This window comes from Trachypithecus francoisi, unplaced genomic scaffold, assembly GCF_009764315.1.
Source record: "Trachypithecus francoisi isolate TF-2019V2 unplaced genomic scaffold, Tfra_2.0 Lachesis_group16, whole genome shotgun sequence".
NCBI lineage: Eukaryota > Metazoa > Chordata > Mammalia > Primates > Cercopithecidae > Trachypithecus > Trachypithecus francoisi.
Window position 1 is genome coordinate 47,354,055 of NW_022681461.1, and position 17,960 is coordinate 47,372,014.

The following is a 17,960-nucleotide window of genomic DNA, read 5'->3' on the forward strand; positions in this document are numbered from 1 at the left end:
TGCACCAATCAACCTGTCACCTACATTAGGTCTTTCTCTAAATGCTATCCCTTCCCTAGCCCCCCACCCCCAACAGGGCCTAGTGTGTGATGTTCCCCTTCCTGTGTCCATGTGTTCTCATTGTTCAACTCCAACTTATGAGTGAGAACGTGTGGTGTTTGGTTTTCTGTTCCTGTGTTAGTTTGCTGAGAATGATGGTGTCCAGCTTCATCCATGTCCCTGCAAAGGACATGAACTCATCCTTATTTATGGCTGCATAGTATTCCATGGTGTATATGTACCACATTTTCTTTATCCAGTCTATCATTGATGGGCATTTGGGTAGGTTCCAAGCCTTTGCTATTGTGAACAGTGCTGCAATAAATATACGTGTGCTTGTGTCTTTATAATAGAATGATATATAATCCTTTGGGTATATATCCAGTAATGGGACTGCTGAATCAACTGGTATTTATGCTTCTAGATCCTTGAGGAATCTCCACGCTGTCTTCCACAATGGTTGAACAAATTTACACTCCCACCAACAGTGTAAAAGCATTTCTGTTTCTCCACATCCTCTCCAGCATCTGTTGTTTCCTGGTTTTTTAATGATCACCATTCTAACTGGTGTGAGATGCTATCTCATTGTGGTTTTGATTTGCATAATGACCAGTGATGATGAGCTTTTTTTCGTATGTTTGTTGGCTACGTAAACATCTTTTGCAGAGTGTCTGTTCATATCTTTCACCCACTTTTCGATGGAGTTGTTTTTTTTTTATTGTAAATTTGTTTAAGTTACTTGTGGATTCTGGATATTAGCCCTTTGTCAGATGGATAGATTGCAAAACTTTTCCCATTCTGTAGGTTGCCTGTTCACTCTGATGATACTTTATTTTACTGTGCAAAAGCTCTGTAGTTTATTAGATACCATTTGTCAATTCTCGCTTTTGTTGCCATTGCTTTTGGTGTTTTAGTCATGAAGTCTTTGTCCATGCCTATGTCCTGAATGGTATTGCATAGGATAAAACTATTTTTTCTATAATTAATACTTAGTGGAAAGAGCCACTTATTGAAATTACTATAGGAAAATCAAAATTATTTGGTAATTTTGAACACTTTACACTAGAGCTTTGGGAATCAGAAGGGGCAGCATTCACTGCTTTTATTAATTAAAGTGCCTAATACAGGGTCTGGCACATCATGTATGATATATGGAGCTCAGATTTTTATTGAGTCTTAGTCTTTGGTTTAATGGTGTAATATAGTTAGTTTCTATGGACAATTAGGGAAAACACATGAATTCAATGACTAATGGTAGTTGAGGCAGTACTGAAAAATCCTTAAAATAGTGTCAATACGTATAAGAATCTCAGTTTGTTCTATGAATTTAACAGAGGATCATTTTGAAAGTAATTGAGAAAATTTGTACATCCCTTTCTATTTATTTTCACATCTTGGTCAATCTTTGAGGTTCTATTTACTCAGTTTCTGATGACTCTAACAAAGAACTTTAACCATTCCCCAGATACTGAGTTTATATATAATAATTTTAAAGAAAGTCATTGTAAAATAAGAGTTTGAGGGAAGAACTTTGATTCAATGAATAATAATTATAGAAAGCTATCATAGAAGTCTTTAACATAAGATAGACATTTTAGTTTAAGTTTGTTTTGAAATTATGTTTTGACATGAATCTCTTCCAATATGGTCTGTTAATTTCTCTTCTCCTCTCCTCTCCTCTCCTCTCCTTTTTTGAGACAGAGGCTCTCTCTGTCGCCCAAGCTGGAGTGCAGTGGTGCCATCTTTGCTCACTGCAACCTCTGCCTCCTGGGGCTCAAGTGATTCTCCTGCATCATCCTCCTGAGTAGCTGAGATTACAGGCATCTGCTATCACTCCTGGCTAATTTATTTTATTTTATTTTATTCTATTGAGATAGGGTTTCACTATATTGGCCAGTCTGGTCTCAAACTCCTGACCTCAAGTGATCTGCCTGCCTTGGCTTCCCAAAGTGCTGGGATTATAGGCATGAGCCAATGCGCCCAGCCTATTAATTTCTTGTAATTAAATTATTTTATTAATAAGTTTATAACATATCTTGCTGAAACCACTATTTTTTTTCCTAGTTTTTAAGGAATCTCAATAAACATAATTGACTCATGTTCATAGATGAGAAGGTATCAACATTATTAATTTTTAATCTCCTATTTTGCTAACTTAAATTATTTATTTTACATACTTAACATTAGAAAGCTTTTTGTTCAAAGAAGTTAAGTAGTATTTGGATAGTTTACCAAATTAATATGAAAAATTCACGTTCAAGACTAGATTATTTTCTGTGTCTTAGAAGAAGAGATATAAATAGCTTCTATTTTGAAGATGGGTAACCTGAGATAACTGAATTTAAATAACTAGATCAAAGTAAAATTTAGTTAACTTTGAGCAGCTAGATTTGAACTCTTACCAACACAACATCCTACATATAATGGACTCTTCATATATGGTTCTTAAATTGAAAAGGAACAAAATTGAACTCAATAACCTGAATTTTTTACTTTTACTTCGTGTATTAAACTATCCTACTTTAGCAAATTTGCATTATGTGTTATTTGTATATCTTCTAAAACTACTTAAGAAACATTTATTTTGAATGCCTTTGTCAACGGAATCCCTTCTGCTTTTTCATCAAGCACTTTCATTTCTGTATGGCATATAGAACACTTCTTGTTACAAACAAAACTTAAATACTTCTTAATAACTACTTAAGAGAACTATCCTAGTAGAAACAGTGGAAGTAGAATGACAGACTACCCATACTGCTGAGACAGCTAGAATTGCAGTAAAATAATGCAGACTCTAAAAAGTACTATCTCACTGTTTAGATGAGAGGTCAAGAAAACAGTTACTTGGTTTCTAAAAGATAAGGGCATCACTGTTAACATGTGGGGAAAAGAGACTGAAAGAAGCTAACTTTTGCATTGTGTCCTTAATAGGGCTGGGGCCCCAACAACTAGGTTAACTTAGTTCATCAAAATTCAAACCTCTTTTTTCTTTTCTGTATTTTTCAGGAAAAATCTTGAATTAATTTAAGTGGTGTTCTTAACATAATGCCACTAACAGGAGCAAGCTCCAAGAATGGAATTCAGGTCTTTCTGATTACCATATGCCTACTCATCTCACTTCACTATAATATTAGAGAGTATCTGTTACTTCCACCAAATAAGTATACAAGTTCATTCATGCAGAAATATGAATAAGAGTTATTAAAATATTTGAAATTGTCATGAGGGAAGAAACTGAAGAAGTTACTTATTTCACTTTGAGAAACACAGTTTATAGTCATGTGCATATATCTTCTGAGCACTAAGAATTTGGTCTTTATAAATTCATTTTATGTTTATCTAAAAATGAAAATTGAGCTCATGTGCTATATACATTTAGAAGTAGTTGACTGTGCCACACACGGTGACTTATGCCTGTAATTCCAGCATTTTGGGAGGCTGAGGCAGGAGGATCATTTGATACTAGGAGTTCAAGACCAGCCTGGGCAACATAGTGAGACCCTGTCTCTACAAAAATATAATAAAGAATTAGCTGGGTGTGGTCCTGCACACCTGTAGTCCTAGCTACTTGGGAGGCTGACATGGGAAGATTGCCTGAGCCCAGGAGTTTGAGACTGCAGTGAGCTTTGAAATCCAACCTGGGCCACAGAGGGAAGCCCTGTTTCCAGAAAAATAAAAATAAATAAAAAAGTAGTTGACTATAATTGTCTAACCTAGGTATTGACACAACAAAGTAATGTTTGGATGTCTTGGTTTACAACCTCTTTAAGAGTTGTAAGCCTAGCTTTCCCTTTCCAGTTCTTCATGGTACAACCCCAGAAGGTTAAACTATGCTCCTTCTAACATAGGTCCAGTCTCATTTTCTTCCTTATGTGTAATCCTTGTATCTTAGTACATGTTAATTATGAATTCATGTGCTAAATAATTGTTCTTACTCTGATTAATGTCCTTATACTAATTATATTTGCACTTTAACAAAATAATCATGGTTTATGTATAGATAAAACCTTATGCTGAAAAAGAAAATAATTAAAAATATGTAATATAGGCTTATGAATGTATGTTAGTTAACAGGGAAAGGAGTGAAACTATCTTAATGGTAAAATTTTGAAATTATGTGAGCAGCTTAAAAAATGCATTGACTGAGTTGAATTTATCAAGCAAATGTATTCTGCGACTAGAGGAATTCTTTTTTCTGCTTAGATACATATTACAGATTCATTCATGTTTACACACTATTTTCTTTCACATTTTGTATTTAGATGGGTAACCTTTTATTTGAAACATTGTATTAATACTTTCTTCAAACCTATATATACTTGCTTTTTTTTGTGTTCTACAGAGCCAAGAAAATGATGAGCTAAGAGATGCCCATGAAAAACGCAAGGAAAGGCTACAGATGTTACAGACCAACTACAGAGCAGTAAAAGAGCAATTAAAACAGTGGGAAGAAGGCAGTGGCATGTGAGTTACATAGCTCATAAAGGCATATTCCTAAATATTAAATGGAGTGGAGTAGCATTATATAGGTGTCTTAATGGCTTTTGTTTGGTTTTAAAGAAATTATTTGGTAGTCAAATCTTTATTGTGAATTTTTAAATGGAGAATATAACAAATTAAAACAGGAATGTGTTGGTAATAACTATAAATTTTCCTCACATTTGCAGATATCATTAGCAGCCAATGATTATGAATTATTGTACACATTTTTAATATCAGTGGAATAACTTAAAAGTATGTGATTTAAAACAAAAACGGTTAATATCCGTGTGACTGAAAAAATTGCTTTCAAATAAATAAAATACTGGTGTTAAAATGTTTATAATGCCCAAAGTGTTTAAATTTTAATGGAAAGACTAGAGAAATATGAAATTCACATATATAGTTAACTATCTTAAAACTACTTCAACCTAGTATGCAATTTGAAGATCTTTACTATCCATCAGTTTGTTCTCCAGCTTATCTGAATGAATTGGCGGTCTCAGTTCAGTTGCTCTGAACAGGTGTTCAGATCTTGGTTAGTCGTAAGTGGCTCCCCTGTTAACAGTATCAACAGAGGGCAAAGGACTGAATGAGTACAGAAAATCTACTACCCTCTCTCATCTTTTGAGATGGATCCTTTAGGGCAATGTTGATGATACACATTGGTCTGTTCTGTAGAGAAATAGTGTTTCTAAATTGGCCAGTACAGCACTTTTACAAAATAAAAATGAAGAATTTGTTTTATGTTCAGAAAATGAAAAGTAAAGGGCATTTGGCATCACTTGTAGATAATTGTCACATCTAATTTTTTTCTTTGATGAGTGGAAGTGTTTCATATCACTTGCCAGTAAAGCAGTGATAAAGCAGTTTGTCCTAGTTTTATCCTCTGTTCACCTGACTTTTAACTAATCATTAGAAGAGTGAAATCTACTTTCTGACATATTCACTGGTAATAGTTTTTTTTTTTTTTTATAAAAAGATAAGGGCACTATACCACATTCATCTTGGTTAGCAGCAAATTCCAGATGAGTTGGTGCGGGGGGGACCATTAAAATTCTACAGTATCTATTTTTATTACTACTAGACTGAATGGGAGCAATAGACCTTAGAATATCATGTGTCTGGTTAAAAGTTTGCTTTCCATACTAGCAGTTTAGCTTCAAAAAATTATGATAGAGAGTTTTGATTTCTACATGCTTAGATTTTAGGAAATTCAATCAATAAATGGTGAACTCGAGTTAGAAATTTGGTCAATAGATATTTTTAAATTTTAAGGAATGTATAAAATAATTTTTATTGCACTTCAGACATGTTAATGAAAAAAGCAACTTTGTTTTGAAAATAGGATTGAAATCGGGAGAATAAAGAGAGCAGATCCCCAACAACTTCGACAAGAAGATTCTGATGCTGTGTGGAATGAACTGGCATATTTCAAAAGGGAAAACCAGGAGCTAATGATTCAAAAGTGAGTTTCATTTTTAACGATATGGACTTAGATAAAATATTTGGGAGAAATTTTTTTGTGGCTTAAAGCCCATTAAAGAAACACTTTATAAAATTTGAAATAATCCGATTTTTGCCAATAAAAGTAAAGAAAAAAAGACTAGCTTTTAAAAATATATATGTATTATGCAATAAGAAGTTGCACAGTTGCTAGCTCTAACAGAAACTGTATAATATGATCTAGGGATTGTGTTAATTAGTGTGGCTCTCATCTGTTGGAGGTGTCGCTCTTCATTAGCCTGTATTTTAGACACTGCCATGCTTCATTTTTGGAATAAGGTGGAGAGGGGATAACCTACCCAGCCATCCTTGTTTGATCTCCCAGATACATACGCAATGCAGAATGCCTGAGCTCTCTTGGTTCCCTGCCCTGTCCTGCTAATCCCAGCTGAGCTCATTATGGTGTAGCCTTGCTGCTACTCTTGGAGCTGGAGCTGTCCAAGCTAATTACTGGTAGCAGCAGAACTGCCTGTTAAGGGTCTGGTGTGGATCTGCTAACATGGTCCTTGGTAGTGACCTGCAAAAGACACGAGGGAATTGCCTTCTTTCTTGCTGTGCACTGCCTGTCCTTTGGGCTTACTGCTGATTTTTTCACATAGGTCTTTTAGCTGCCCTAAGTATAAAACTTGATGAAGGATATTCATGTTTTAGAAAACATACAGTTGGTTGCTTGATCTTATAATTCACAGGCTATTATATTCAGCCTGGCAAATAAAGAACATTTATTTATTTATTTTTAAGACTAAAAGGAGTTAGACCAATATAATTAACCTCTTCTGCTACTTAACTATTTCTTCATTTAGAGTTAATTTCTGACAGTCAGGCACACAGCTTTATAAAGCCTAGATGTCTTTTAGGTTGCTAGAATTTAGCCTCATTATTGACATATTGTAATTAAATGTCACTGAATTTTCTTAGGTGTAAATGAGAAGCTTATTTTGTATACTATATGATAACACGTATAACTTTTGTTTACAGCCTTTTCTGTGGAATGATAAACTTTTGAGGAAATGACCAGACCGTATGAGATTTAAATGTTGTATACTCCCATTTACCTCTTAAAGTGCAGTGTATTAGTTCTAAATATTCGATGCTATAGTGAAGTCTCTTATCTGGAAGACTATTTTATAAACTCATAGATTTGTCCCAGAGGCATTTCCTAATAATTTCAGTAGCTTTATTGAAATATAACTCACAAGTCATACAATTCACTTATATAAAGTATACAATTCACTGGTATATTCAGAGCTGTACCATCCATTATCACGTCTATTTTAGAACAGTTTTATCACCCCCCTACTCTCCCCACCAAAGCCCACATGAGTTTGTTGTCACTCCCCAACCCTCCCATCCATCCTGCCCAGCCCTAGGCAACTACTAATCTTCTTCCCGTGTTTGTAGATTTGCCTATTCTAGACATTTCTTATAAATGGTATCATTTAATATGTGGTCCTAGATTACCTTCTTTCACCTAGCATAATGTTTTCAAGGTTCATCCATGTTGTAAATGTTATCAGTGCTTTATCTGATGATCTTTAATGACCTTTCTGTCTCTAAAAAAGAAAGTAATTTTGAATGAAGTGAATTAGTTGAGAGACCTAATCTAACTATTCAAGAAAATTTAGGAAGGATTACCTATAAGTGATTCATTTGGAGTTTATTTTATTCGTTAATGAAATAGAACTAAAGAAAAAGTAATGAGGCCTTTTTAAAATTAGAGAAGTCAGAATCCTGGTCTGTTCACTCAGCAATATTTGCACTTTACGAATAGCTCCTTGAATTAAATGCCAAGTCATTATTAAAGTGTGGACCTTTTCCCTGAAATATGTTGATATTCCCTAATGTGATAGCAATTTGTGAAATAGTTATTTTTTAGATCAGTCTTAATTTAGTAACAGGTAATGAAAAAAAATTTAAAAGAATGCTAAAGAATTGAATAAACTTTAATGTAAGCTTTTTGGGGGAGGGTTGCGTTATTTTGTGAAACATTTATTCAGGTAACAAATGTGTTTGAGTGCTGTGTAGTAGTCAGTTGGCTAGGTCAATGAAATGAGAGCACCAGACAGACTTTCTACTCTCAGGGAACTTACATGGAAACATGTTTAGTATGAAACATTATTAATGAAATGTGATGTTAAAAATAAATGGCCAGGCGCAGTGGCTCACGCCTGTAATCCCAGCACTTTGGGAGGCCGAGACAGGCAGATCACAAGGTCAGGAAATCGAGACAATCCTGGCTAACACGGCGAAACCCCGTCTCTACTAAAAATAGAAAAAATTAGCCGGGCGTGGTGGCAGGCGCCTGTAGTCCCAGCTACTCGGGAGGCTGAGGCAGGAGAATGGCGTGAACCCAGGAGGCGGAGCTTGCAGTGAGCCGAGATTGCGCCACCGCACTCCAGCCAGGGCGACAGAGCAAGACTCCGTCTCAAAAAAAAAAAAAAAAAGTTAAAAACATGCAAAAAGTGTCATGATAAAACAATCAGGCATTAAATATCAGTGCTATAGTCATTCAAGTTTGTTTTGAGGCCAGAAATTTTTTTAACGTTGTATGTAGTATGTTGAATGTTTAATGTGCAGTTTTACGAGTTATAACATATATATAAATTTGAGTAACTACCACCACAATCAGTATATCAAATAGTTCTATCATCTCAAAAAATTTCCTTATCCTGGCCCTTTGTAGTCAAATCCTCCCACCGCCACTAATACCTGATTTATTCTCCTTCCCTGTAGCTTTGCCTTTTTCAGACTGTCATATGCATAGAATCATACAGGCTGTAACTTTCTGAGACTGGCTTCTTTCCACATAACATCTTTGAGATTCATTTAGCTTGGTTAATCTAGTATGTTTCTTTTTATTGCTAAATGATACTCCGTTTTATGGATGGACCACCTTATCCATCTATTGAAGAACATTTGGGTTTTTTCTAGTCTTTTGCAATTATGAATATAGACAGGTTTTTGTGTGAACATAACTTTTTTATTTTTTAAGGGAAGTGTCCAGGAGTTGTATTGTATTCTGGAGATTGCCCTTTCATTCTCTTACCTGTGTCTTTTGAATGGCAAAAGTTTTTAATTTTTATGAAATCCAGTTTCAAACCGTATCATTTTTAAATTTTACATTCCTAGTGTATGGATGTTTTGCAGGCTGACATTTTATCTTGCATTATTGATAGTTAAAGTCTTCCATGTTATTATTTATATTGTTTGTTTCCTTTGTTTTCCATTTACTTCCTTCGTATGGGTTACTTAAGCTTTTTTTTAGAATTTCATTTTATTTTTTCTATAGAATTTTTGACTATATCTTTTTGAATAGTTTTTTTTTTTAGTATTTGCTCTTGGTATTATGTTATATATACATACCTTATTACAGTCTACTGGTGTCAACATTTTATTACTTTAAGTGGAATCTAGAAACCCTGTTTTCTTTTACATTCCTTTACCCTTCCCCATTATAATATAGTTATCTCAAATATTTTCTCTAATTACATTGAGAACCTCATCACATGACGTGATAGGTTTTGCTTCAACTGTCAAACATAATTTTAAACCACAAAACATGGGTAGTCTCTTATGTTTACCCATAAGAGATAAATAATTTATGTATGGGTAAATGTAATAGAGGTATTATTTATCCTTTCTACTGTCTTCATTGCTAACCGTCCAAGTTTCTTCTTTTATAATTTTCTTTCAGTTTGAAGAACTTCCTTTAGAATTATTAAAATAGGTTGGCTGGCAGGAAATTCTCTGTTTTCTTTTAAAAATATTGATTTATCCTTCATTGTTTGTATTAGTCTGTTTTCACAGTATAAAGAAATACATAAGACTGGATAATTTATAAAGGAAAGAGATTAATTGACTCACAGTTTCACATGGCTGGGGAGGCCTCAGGAAACTTACAATCGTGGTGGAAGGTGAAGGGGAAGCAAGGACCTTCTTCATGTGGTGGCAGGAGAGAGAAGAGTGAGAAGTGAAGGGGGAAGAGTCCCATATAAAACCATCAGATCTCACTAGCATGAGAACATACCAGCATGAGCTCTCACTAGCATGAGAACAGCATGAGAACTGCCCCCATGATCCAATCATGGGGAACACATGAGAACACACTAGCATGAGCACACACTAGCATGATCCAATCACCTCCCACTAGGTCTCTCCCTGAGCACATGGGGATTATGGGAGTTACAGTTCAAGATGAGATTTGGGTGGGGACACAGCTAAACCATATCACTACTGAATGGTATTTTCACTGTATGTAGAATTATAACTTAGCAATTGTTTTTCTTCAGCACTTGAAAAATTTGCTACTTCCTTTTGGCCTCTGTTGTTTCTGATGCAGCATGCACTATTGAGTCTTTGTTCCACTACTGGTAATGCATCATTCTGTTTACTTGCTTTCAATCATTTTTCCTTTTTCTTTACTCTTCAGAAGTTTGGTCATAACATGTCTTGGCATGGATTTGTTTGGATTTACCCTATTTGGGTTTCTGTTTCCTGAATCCCTAGGTTTGTGACTTTTGCCAAATTTGGGGAATTTTTGTCATTTCTTTAAATCCTTTTTAAACCCTACATTTCTTTTCCTTTGACAATTCTAATGACATGAATGCCAGATCTTTTATTATTGTCCTACAGGTCACAGAGAGTCTCTTCAATTTATTTTTCAGCCTTTCAGTCTAATTTTGTCTCAGTTATTCAGATTTGGTAATTTCTATTGTGTCTTCAAGTTTGCTGATTGTCTCTTCTCTCATGAGCTCATGCAGCAAGTTTTTAATTTTGGCTATTGTAATTTTTAGTTCTAAAATTTCCATTGGGTTCTTCTTTGTGTATAATTCTTTATTTGCTTACAGTTTCTATTTAATTTATTTTAAGAGTGTTATTTAATGGTTCACTGGAGCATTTTAATTATGACTGCCTTAAATTTCTTGTCAAGTAATTCTGACATATGTGTTATATCATGGTGGTGGCATCCTTTGAGTATAATTTCATCCTTTGATTATAGATTTTTCTCGTACTTGGTATGATGAATTATTTTTTAATTGTCTCCTGGACATTTGGACTACAGATGTTTCTCAACATACCTTGGGTTATGTCCGGATAAATCCATCATAAGTTGAAAATATCATAGGTCAAAAACGTTGCTGGGCACAGTGGCTCACGCCTGTAATCCCAGTACTTTGGGAGGCTTAGGTGGGCAGATCACTTGAGGTCAGAGCTTTGAGACCAGCCTGGACAACATGGTGAAACCCCATCTGTATTAAAAATACAAAGATTAGCCAGGCATGGTGGCTCATGCCTGTAATCCCAGCTACTCAGGAGGCTGAGGCGGGAGAATCGCTTGAACCCGGGAGGTGGAGGTTGTAGTGAACCGAGATCATGCCATTGCACTCCAACCTGGGTCTGGGCGACAGAGTAAGACTCTGTCTCAAAAAAAAAAAAAAAAAGAAAGAAAAGAAAAGAAAATGTGTTGAATACATGTAAACTACCAGACATCATAGCTTAGCCTAGACGACCTTAAAATTCTCAGAACACTTACATTAGTTTACAGTTGGGCAAAATTATCTAATGCAAACCTATTTTATTTTATTTTATTTATATATATTTTTTGAGACAGAATCTCGCTCTGTCACTCATACTGGAGTGCAGTGGTACCATCTTGGCTCACTGCAGCCTCTGCCTCCCGGGTTCAAGGGATTCTCCTGCCTCAGCCTCCTGAGTAGCTGGAGCTGCAGGAGCTAGCCACCACTTCTGGCTATTTTTTGTGTTTTTAGTAGAAATGGGGTTTCACCATGTTGGCCAGTCTGGTATTGAACTCCTGACCTCAAGTGATCTGCCTGCCTCCACCTCCCAAAGTGCTGGGATTACAGGCATGAGCCACTGTGCCTGGCCAAAATCCATTGTACTGAATATCTCATACATTACTTATCGCTAGCCTGGGGAAAGATCAGAATTCAAAATTTGAAGTACGTTAAAATTGTGAAAGCTTTACACCATCATAAAGTTGAAAAATCATAAGGAGAAGCATTGTAAGTCAGTGATTATCTGCATTATATTTTGAGACTCTGGGTCTTATTTAAATCTTTTATTTTAACAGGCCTCTGATGATATCATGCCTGAGGGAAAAGGTCACCTCAATACTACTAGGAAAAGGTGGGAGCCTTACTGTTCCCTTTTACCTCTTAACTTTTCCTCTGCTGATATTGCATTGAGAGAGTATGAAGGGGTTACTGCTTAGTGTTGGTGAAAGAACAGGCTTCTCACTCTGCTTTCTTTTCTTCTATTTGTTTTTGAGACGGAGTCTTGCTCTGTCACCCAGGCTGGATTACAGTGGAGTGATTTTGGCTCACTGCAGCCTCCGCCTCCCAGGTTCAAGTAATCTCTTGCCTCAGCCTCCCGAGTAGCTGGGATTATAGGCGTGCACCACCATGCCCAGCAAATTTTTGTATTTTCCATAGAGACGGGGTTTCACCATGTTGTCCAGACTGGTCTCAAGCTCTGACCTCAAGTGATCTACCCGCCTTGGCCTCCCAAAGTGCTGGGATTACAGGTGTGAGCCACCATGCCTGGCCCTCAGTCTGCTTTCATTGACAGAGTGCTTTTTGTTTTGTTTTTCCCTCCAGTTGATTATGGTTGGAGTAGGGTGGGCATGGTGAGCAGGGTTTTTGTTTTACTGGTCCTGCCCTTTCCTGGTCCTTTGGCTAAAGAGAGTAGGCTTTCCTTGAAGCATTTTTTGTTTGTGTTCATTGGCACTTCTAGGTGGTGAGTTTCTCTGGGAACTAGTTTGGGTATGTAGGAGGAAAGAAGAAAACTCAAGGAACTCACCACTGTGAGTCACTTCTCTAATGTTGTTCCGCTTCTCCTGAGCTCCATATTCTATCCTTTTCCCTGCTTTTCGAAGTCTCATGTTTGTTTTATTATTTTCTGGGTTTTTATAATTAATTAGCAGGAGGAATAGAGATAAATACATCTACTCCTTGTTGGGAAACAGAAGTTTCAGCTTGTTTTTCTATGGGCCAGGCAGTCTTACTTTTGAGTAATTCATTAATATCTAGTTTCATACTCAGTCTTAACTATTTAAGTAATAAAATTTACCCCTTTTTCTGTAGTAATGTTTCTTTTAAATGTAAGGTTAGAATCTACAAAAAAAGGATATACTATTAATACTACCTTTAAACTGAATTTAAATAGTACTTCCAAATCCAATTTTAAAAGTTAACTTTTAAAGACTTTTATAAAACATTGTATGGCAACTGTACGTCAGTTTACAAAATATGGTTAAAAATATAATGCTACCACTGACTGAGATTATAGAGTTTCTACCATTGAGTATGGTCAGAAATATTAGTTGCTGCTATCGCATGAGAATCTGAGAACTTAAAAAACTTACATGGAATATAGTTCCTATAATATTTCATTTATATTTATAAGATATATTTATTGTATCATAACTATATTTTAATAAAAAACCAAGAACTTAGTAATCTGTGAACTGATAAATTGGCTGGTTCCTTCAGTATTTAATGAGCATTCATGTGTTCATTTATTCATTCATTCAATATTTAAACAATATAATTCAGAGCCAGGCACTAACTAGGGGCTGAACATACAGTAAAGATTAATAGTTTCAAGCTCTAGGAAAACTTAATTTAAGTAGCGGTATCTGCCATTTGCTAGTGAGGTGAAACCACTCTTTGGAAGCTAGATAGTAAGAGGCAAGCTTTCAGAAATGCCAGCAGGCTTAGTCAGCTTTCTCACTCAGTTGGAGTTGTTGCCTTACCAATGCTAAATCAGATGGAGTAGCCAACAGAATCCAACATATGCTACTATTCTCCCAAGTGAAAGTATTAGTAAAAAAATATTTGTGTATATTCTTTCAGAATGGTGATATAAAACTATAATAAGGGGCTCAAGTACAGCAGAAAATTAAGCTTTTCTAATCCAGCAAATTATATATTACACATTGTCAACCACAGTTGCATGTTCTTGCTAGGAATCCTGGGTGTGCTGACATTCATTGTGTGTTTTCTGTGTCCTTGGCTAAATAAATCAGAAATGTACAGTGGTTTTAGTAATAGGTCTTTCTGTAGTAATCTGTAGCCTATGTAAAATGCTTCAGCTGGGTACTTTTCTAGGCACAGGTAAACAGAGAGAAATAATATGTTACCCCTTTTATCAGGTCCTCATAACTTAATAGAGAAGACAAGCAAAAGTGTGATTAAAAGCCATAATAGAATATTAGGGACACAAGGCAGGGAAAGCTGTATTCTGCTTGTGAGTGGAAAAAGAGCTAAAGCAAATATCTTTCTGATATAACAAAATGCCGTAGACTGGGTGGCTTAACAGACATGTATTTCTCATAGTTTTGGAGGCTGAGAAATTCAAGATCATGGTGCCAGTGGATTAGGTTCCTGATGAGGGCTCTCTTCCTGGCTTGTAGATGGCTGCCTTCTCAGTGTATTATCACATTTCAGATTTCTCGTCTTAAAAAGCCACTGAAACCATCATGAGGACCCCTTTCTATCCCTGATTGCTACTCAAAGTCCCCATCTCCAACTGTCATCACATTAGGGGTTAGAGTTTCAGCTGAGTTCAAATCTGATGTATGAGCACAGTTATAGCTGACTGACATATGTCATATATAACACATGTGTCACATACGGATTTTGAGGGGACCTGATTAAGTCCATAGCAATCAATATTTTAGACTATGATTTAAGGATAATTAAAGCAAGGACAGAATAAGTCTAGGTAAATTGTTAAATAACCAGCAGGTAACTAAAGGATACTTGTTCAAATTCTCACCAGTATATGAAAAAGCTGATCACACCCTCTTTAAAACAAATTTTTTCTTCAACACTTTGGCACTGTCTCTTCTGGTTTTATCTCTGTACCTCTGGCCACCTATTCACATTCTCCATTGCTACCTTTTCCCCTGAAATCAGCTGTTTACTGTTGCAGTATTTTTGAACTTTGTCATAAGCATTCTCTGTACTTCATTTGCGTATTTGCCTATGACAATCTCATCTATCATCCCCTGATTTTAGTCATTTCTTGCCGATTGACTTTCAGACGTGTGTATCTAGTATAGACCCCTCTTTCTGAACTGCAACTAAGTATGTCCAAATGTCTACACAACATCTCCTTTTGGATGTCTCACTGAGATTCAACAAGTTTGAAACCAAATTCATGATCTCCAAATTTATTCCCGTCCATTATTCTAAATCTTAATAAATGGTATTATATAATCTATCAGTTTCTTCAAACCAGAAACCTAGGGTGTTATAAGTTTATTTATTGTTTTTTTCCTGAGGCCTCCCCTCACTGAAGTCCATACTAAGCCTTAATATTTCACATCACAAACATCCTAAGTATGTATCTTATTTCTTTCCATCCTCACTGTTAAGCTCTTATTCATACCACCACCATTTCCTAGTCAACTAGAATAAACTCATAAACATCTGCATCCACTCTTATCTCTTCATATCTATTTGCAACGTGCTGCAGATTGACCTTTTAAACTATAGTTCTGAGAATGTCTCTCATCTGTTTAAAAACTTTTAGTATCTTTCCATTGCTCTTTAAACAAATCTGAGTTCATTATATAACACACTTGAATATCAGCCCCCCTCCTTTTTTTTTTTAACAATTTCTGCTTTCCCTTTTGTTTCATATCTAAAAATAAGTATGAGAATGCAAAATATTTGCACAGAATTACTAATGTTTTCCTAGTTGATACTGAGAATTCTGGTAAGTTTGTCAATGAAGGCAGTTGAGCTGGAGTCAGAATTCATAATCCAAAAACTTCCATTTTATTTTATAGAAGTAGGAAATTTTACCCCTATATATTATAAGTAGATACATCTTCTTTATTTCAATGATCTTTCGGTCATTTTTCCTTAATGATAAAATGTTAGCTACAAATCAGTGGCATAACTCAGATTGGAATACTTCTTCTCTTTGGGGTTAAATATTAAATATGTGTTGGCCATAGTTTTAAAGAATATCCTATAGAATCAATAATAATTGCTTAAGTAGCTAAAATCAAAATATTATCCTAGGAAAGTTCAGCCATTTTTTTTTTTCCTCTGCAAAGCAAGACTCCCAGTCTTCTCAAGCTAGAATATATTTTTCTTTTTTTTTTTTGGTATGTAGAAATGAAGATTTTAGGAACTGCATTTCTCTGAGATGGAAATAAAATGCTTAGCAAAAAATGTCTGCCAGTGATGACATATTTTGAAAACAAATGTATTTTCAGGTAACCATTAACAATGTATAAATTTCACATTAGTTGTATTTTAAAGCATACAGTTCGGTGGCATTTAGTGCATTCACAATGTTGTTTAGCAGTGAACTTTAATTCAAAAGTGTTTTCATCACCCCTGAAGGAGACCCCATTCCCATTAACCAATCAGTCTCTGTCTCCCCATTTGTCCCTTCTTCCAATTGCTGGCAACCGCTAATCTGCTTTCTGTTTCTACTCCTTTCCTGGACATATATACTATGGATTTACCTATTTTGAAGATATGAAGAATTCCTGTGACTAAATAAGAAAAGGACAGTCAACACAATAGAAAAATGAGCAAAATACTTGGACAGATATTTCACATAAGAGGACATCCAGGCTGGGCGCAGTGGCTCACGCCTGTAATCCCAGCACTTTAGAAGGCTGAGACCGGTGGATCACGAGGTCAGGAGATTGAGACCATCCTGGCTAACACGGTGAAACCCCGTTCTCTACTAAAAATACAAAAAAAAAAAAAAAAAAAAATCAGTCGGGTGTGGTGGCGGGCGCCTGTAGTCCCAGCTACTCAGGAGAATGGCGTGAACCCAGGAGGCGGAGCTTGCAGTGAGCTGAGATCTCGCCACTGCACTCCAGCCTGGGTGACAGAGTGAGACTCCGTCTCAAAAAAAAAAAAAACAAACAAAGAGGACATCCAAATGACCAATAAGCATATGAAAAAGTGTTCATCTTGATGTGTCTTCTTTTTCTAAGTTTTAAATTGGAAGCTTACATCATTATGGATATTTCTTTTTTTCCAATTTAAGTATTGTGTGTTGCAATATAGATATCCATCTAAGGATCGCTTTTGCTGTGCCTTACACATTTTGAAATGTATTTTAAATTTTTCTAAGTTCAAAATATTTCCTAATTCCTCTTGGATTCTTCTTTGAAAGTAGAATTATTTAGAAGCATTATAGAAAAATGTTATTCAGTGAAACTTGTTAAAATTTGGTACAGAAGACTGTTCCGGACCATCATCATAGGTAGGGACCACTGCAATCGGATTTTGCAGTTGAGGAGAAAATTGGACTCAACTCCTAATACAGCATGGGTAAATGGGAATTTATAGCTAAGGTAGAGGAGGCCACTGGATTGGAAAATTACTGAGGAAACATCGGGGATAAGGGAGATTCTGGATAAACTGACCTTGTCAGGATTTTGACTGAAGACAGGCCAGGGTGATCAGATACTATCTAGGGTTTGGTGGAGGATGAGGAACCCAATTAGATATCAACCTTGATTTATATATTGTGGTGGAAGAGATTGTTGCTAAACTGACTTAGTGGAGTTCATTGCTAAAACTGGATTTTACAAGGAAGTGCACAGATGGGCTTAGGAGAGGGTTTAGGAGTGTGACTAAAGATTGGTTAAGCAGAGCCTCTTTGTCTGAAATAGGTTCTTTACTTTCAAATATTTTTGGATTTTGCAGACATCCTCCTAGTATTTATTTTTAATTTTATTATTCTATTGTGGTCATAGAAGATGCTTTGCATAATTTTAAAATGCTTTTAGCTTTATTGAGAATTGTTTTATGGCCCAGCATGTAGTCTTATCTTGGTGAATGTTCCATGGCACTTGAAAAGAATGTTTGTTTTGCTGTTCTTGGGTATGAGTATTTTATAAACATTCAGTTAGGTAAAGCTTTTTGATAGTGTTT

The 17,960-nt window shown here is 35.6% G+C and overlaps 1 protein-coding gene across 3 annotated transcripts in view; it reads left to right on the top strand.

Annotated features, from left to right (window-relative positions):
- Positions 1 to 17,960, top strand: part of CNTLN (centlein) — a 421,157-nt gene that overhangs the window by 235,652 nt on the left and 167,545 nt on the right. For all 3 annotated transcript variants that reach the window (XM_033237412.1, XM_033237414.1, XM_033237413.1), the window contains exons 11-12: positions 4,382 to 4,503; positions 5,867 to 5,986. In XM_033237412.1, the coding sequence (XP_033093303.1) occupies positions 4,382 to 4,503; positions 5,867 to 5,986 (242 nt within the window). The remainder of the gene's footprint in view (positions 1 to 4,381; positions 4,504 to 5,866; positions 5,987 to 17,960) is intronic.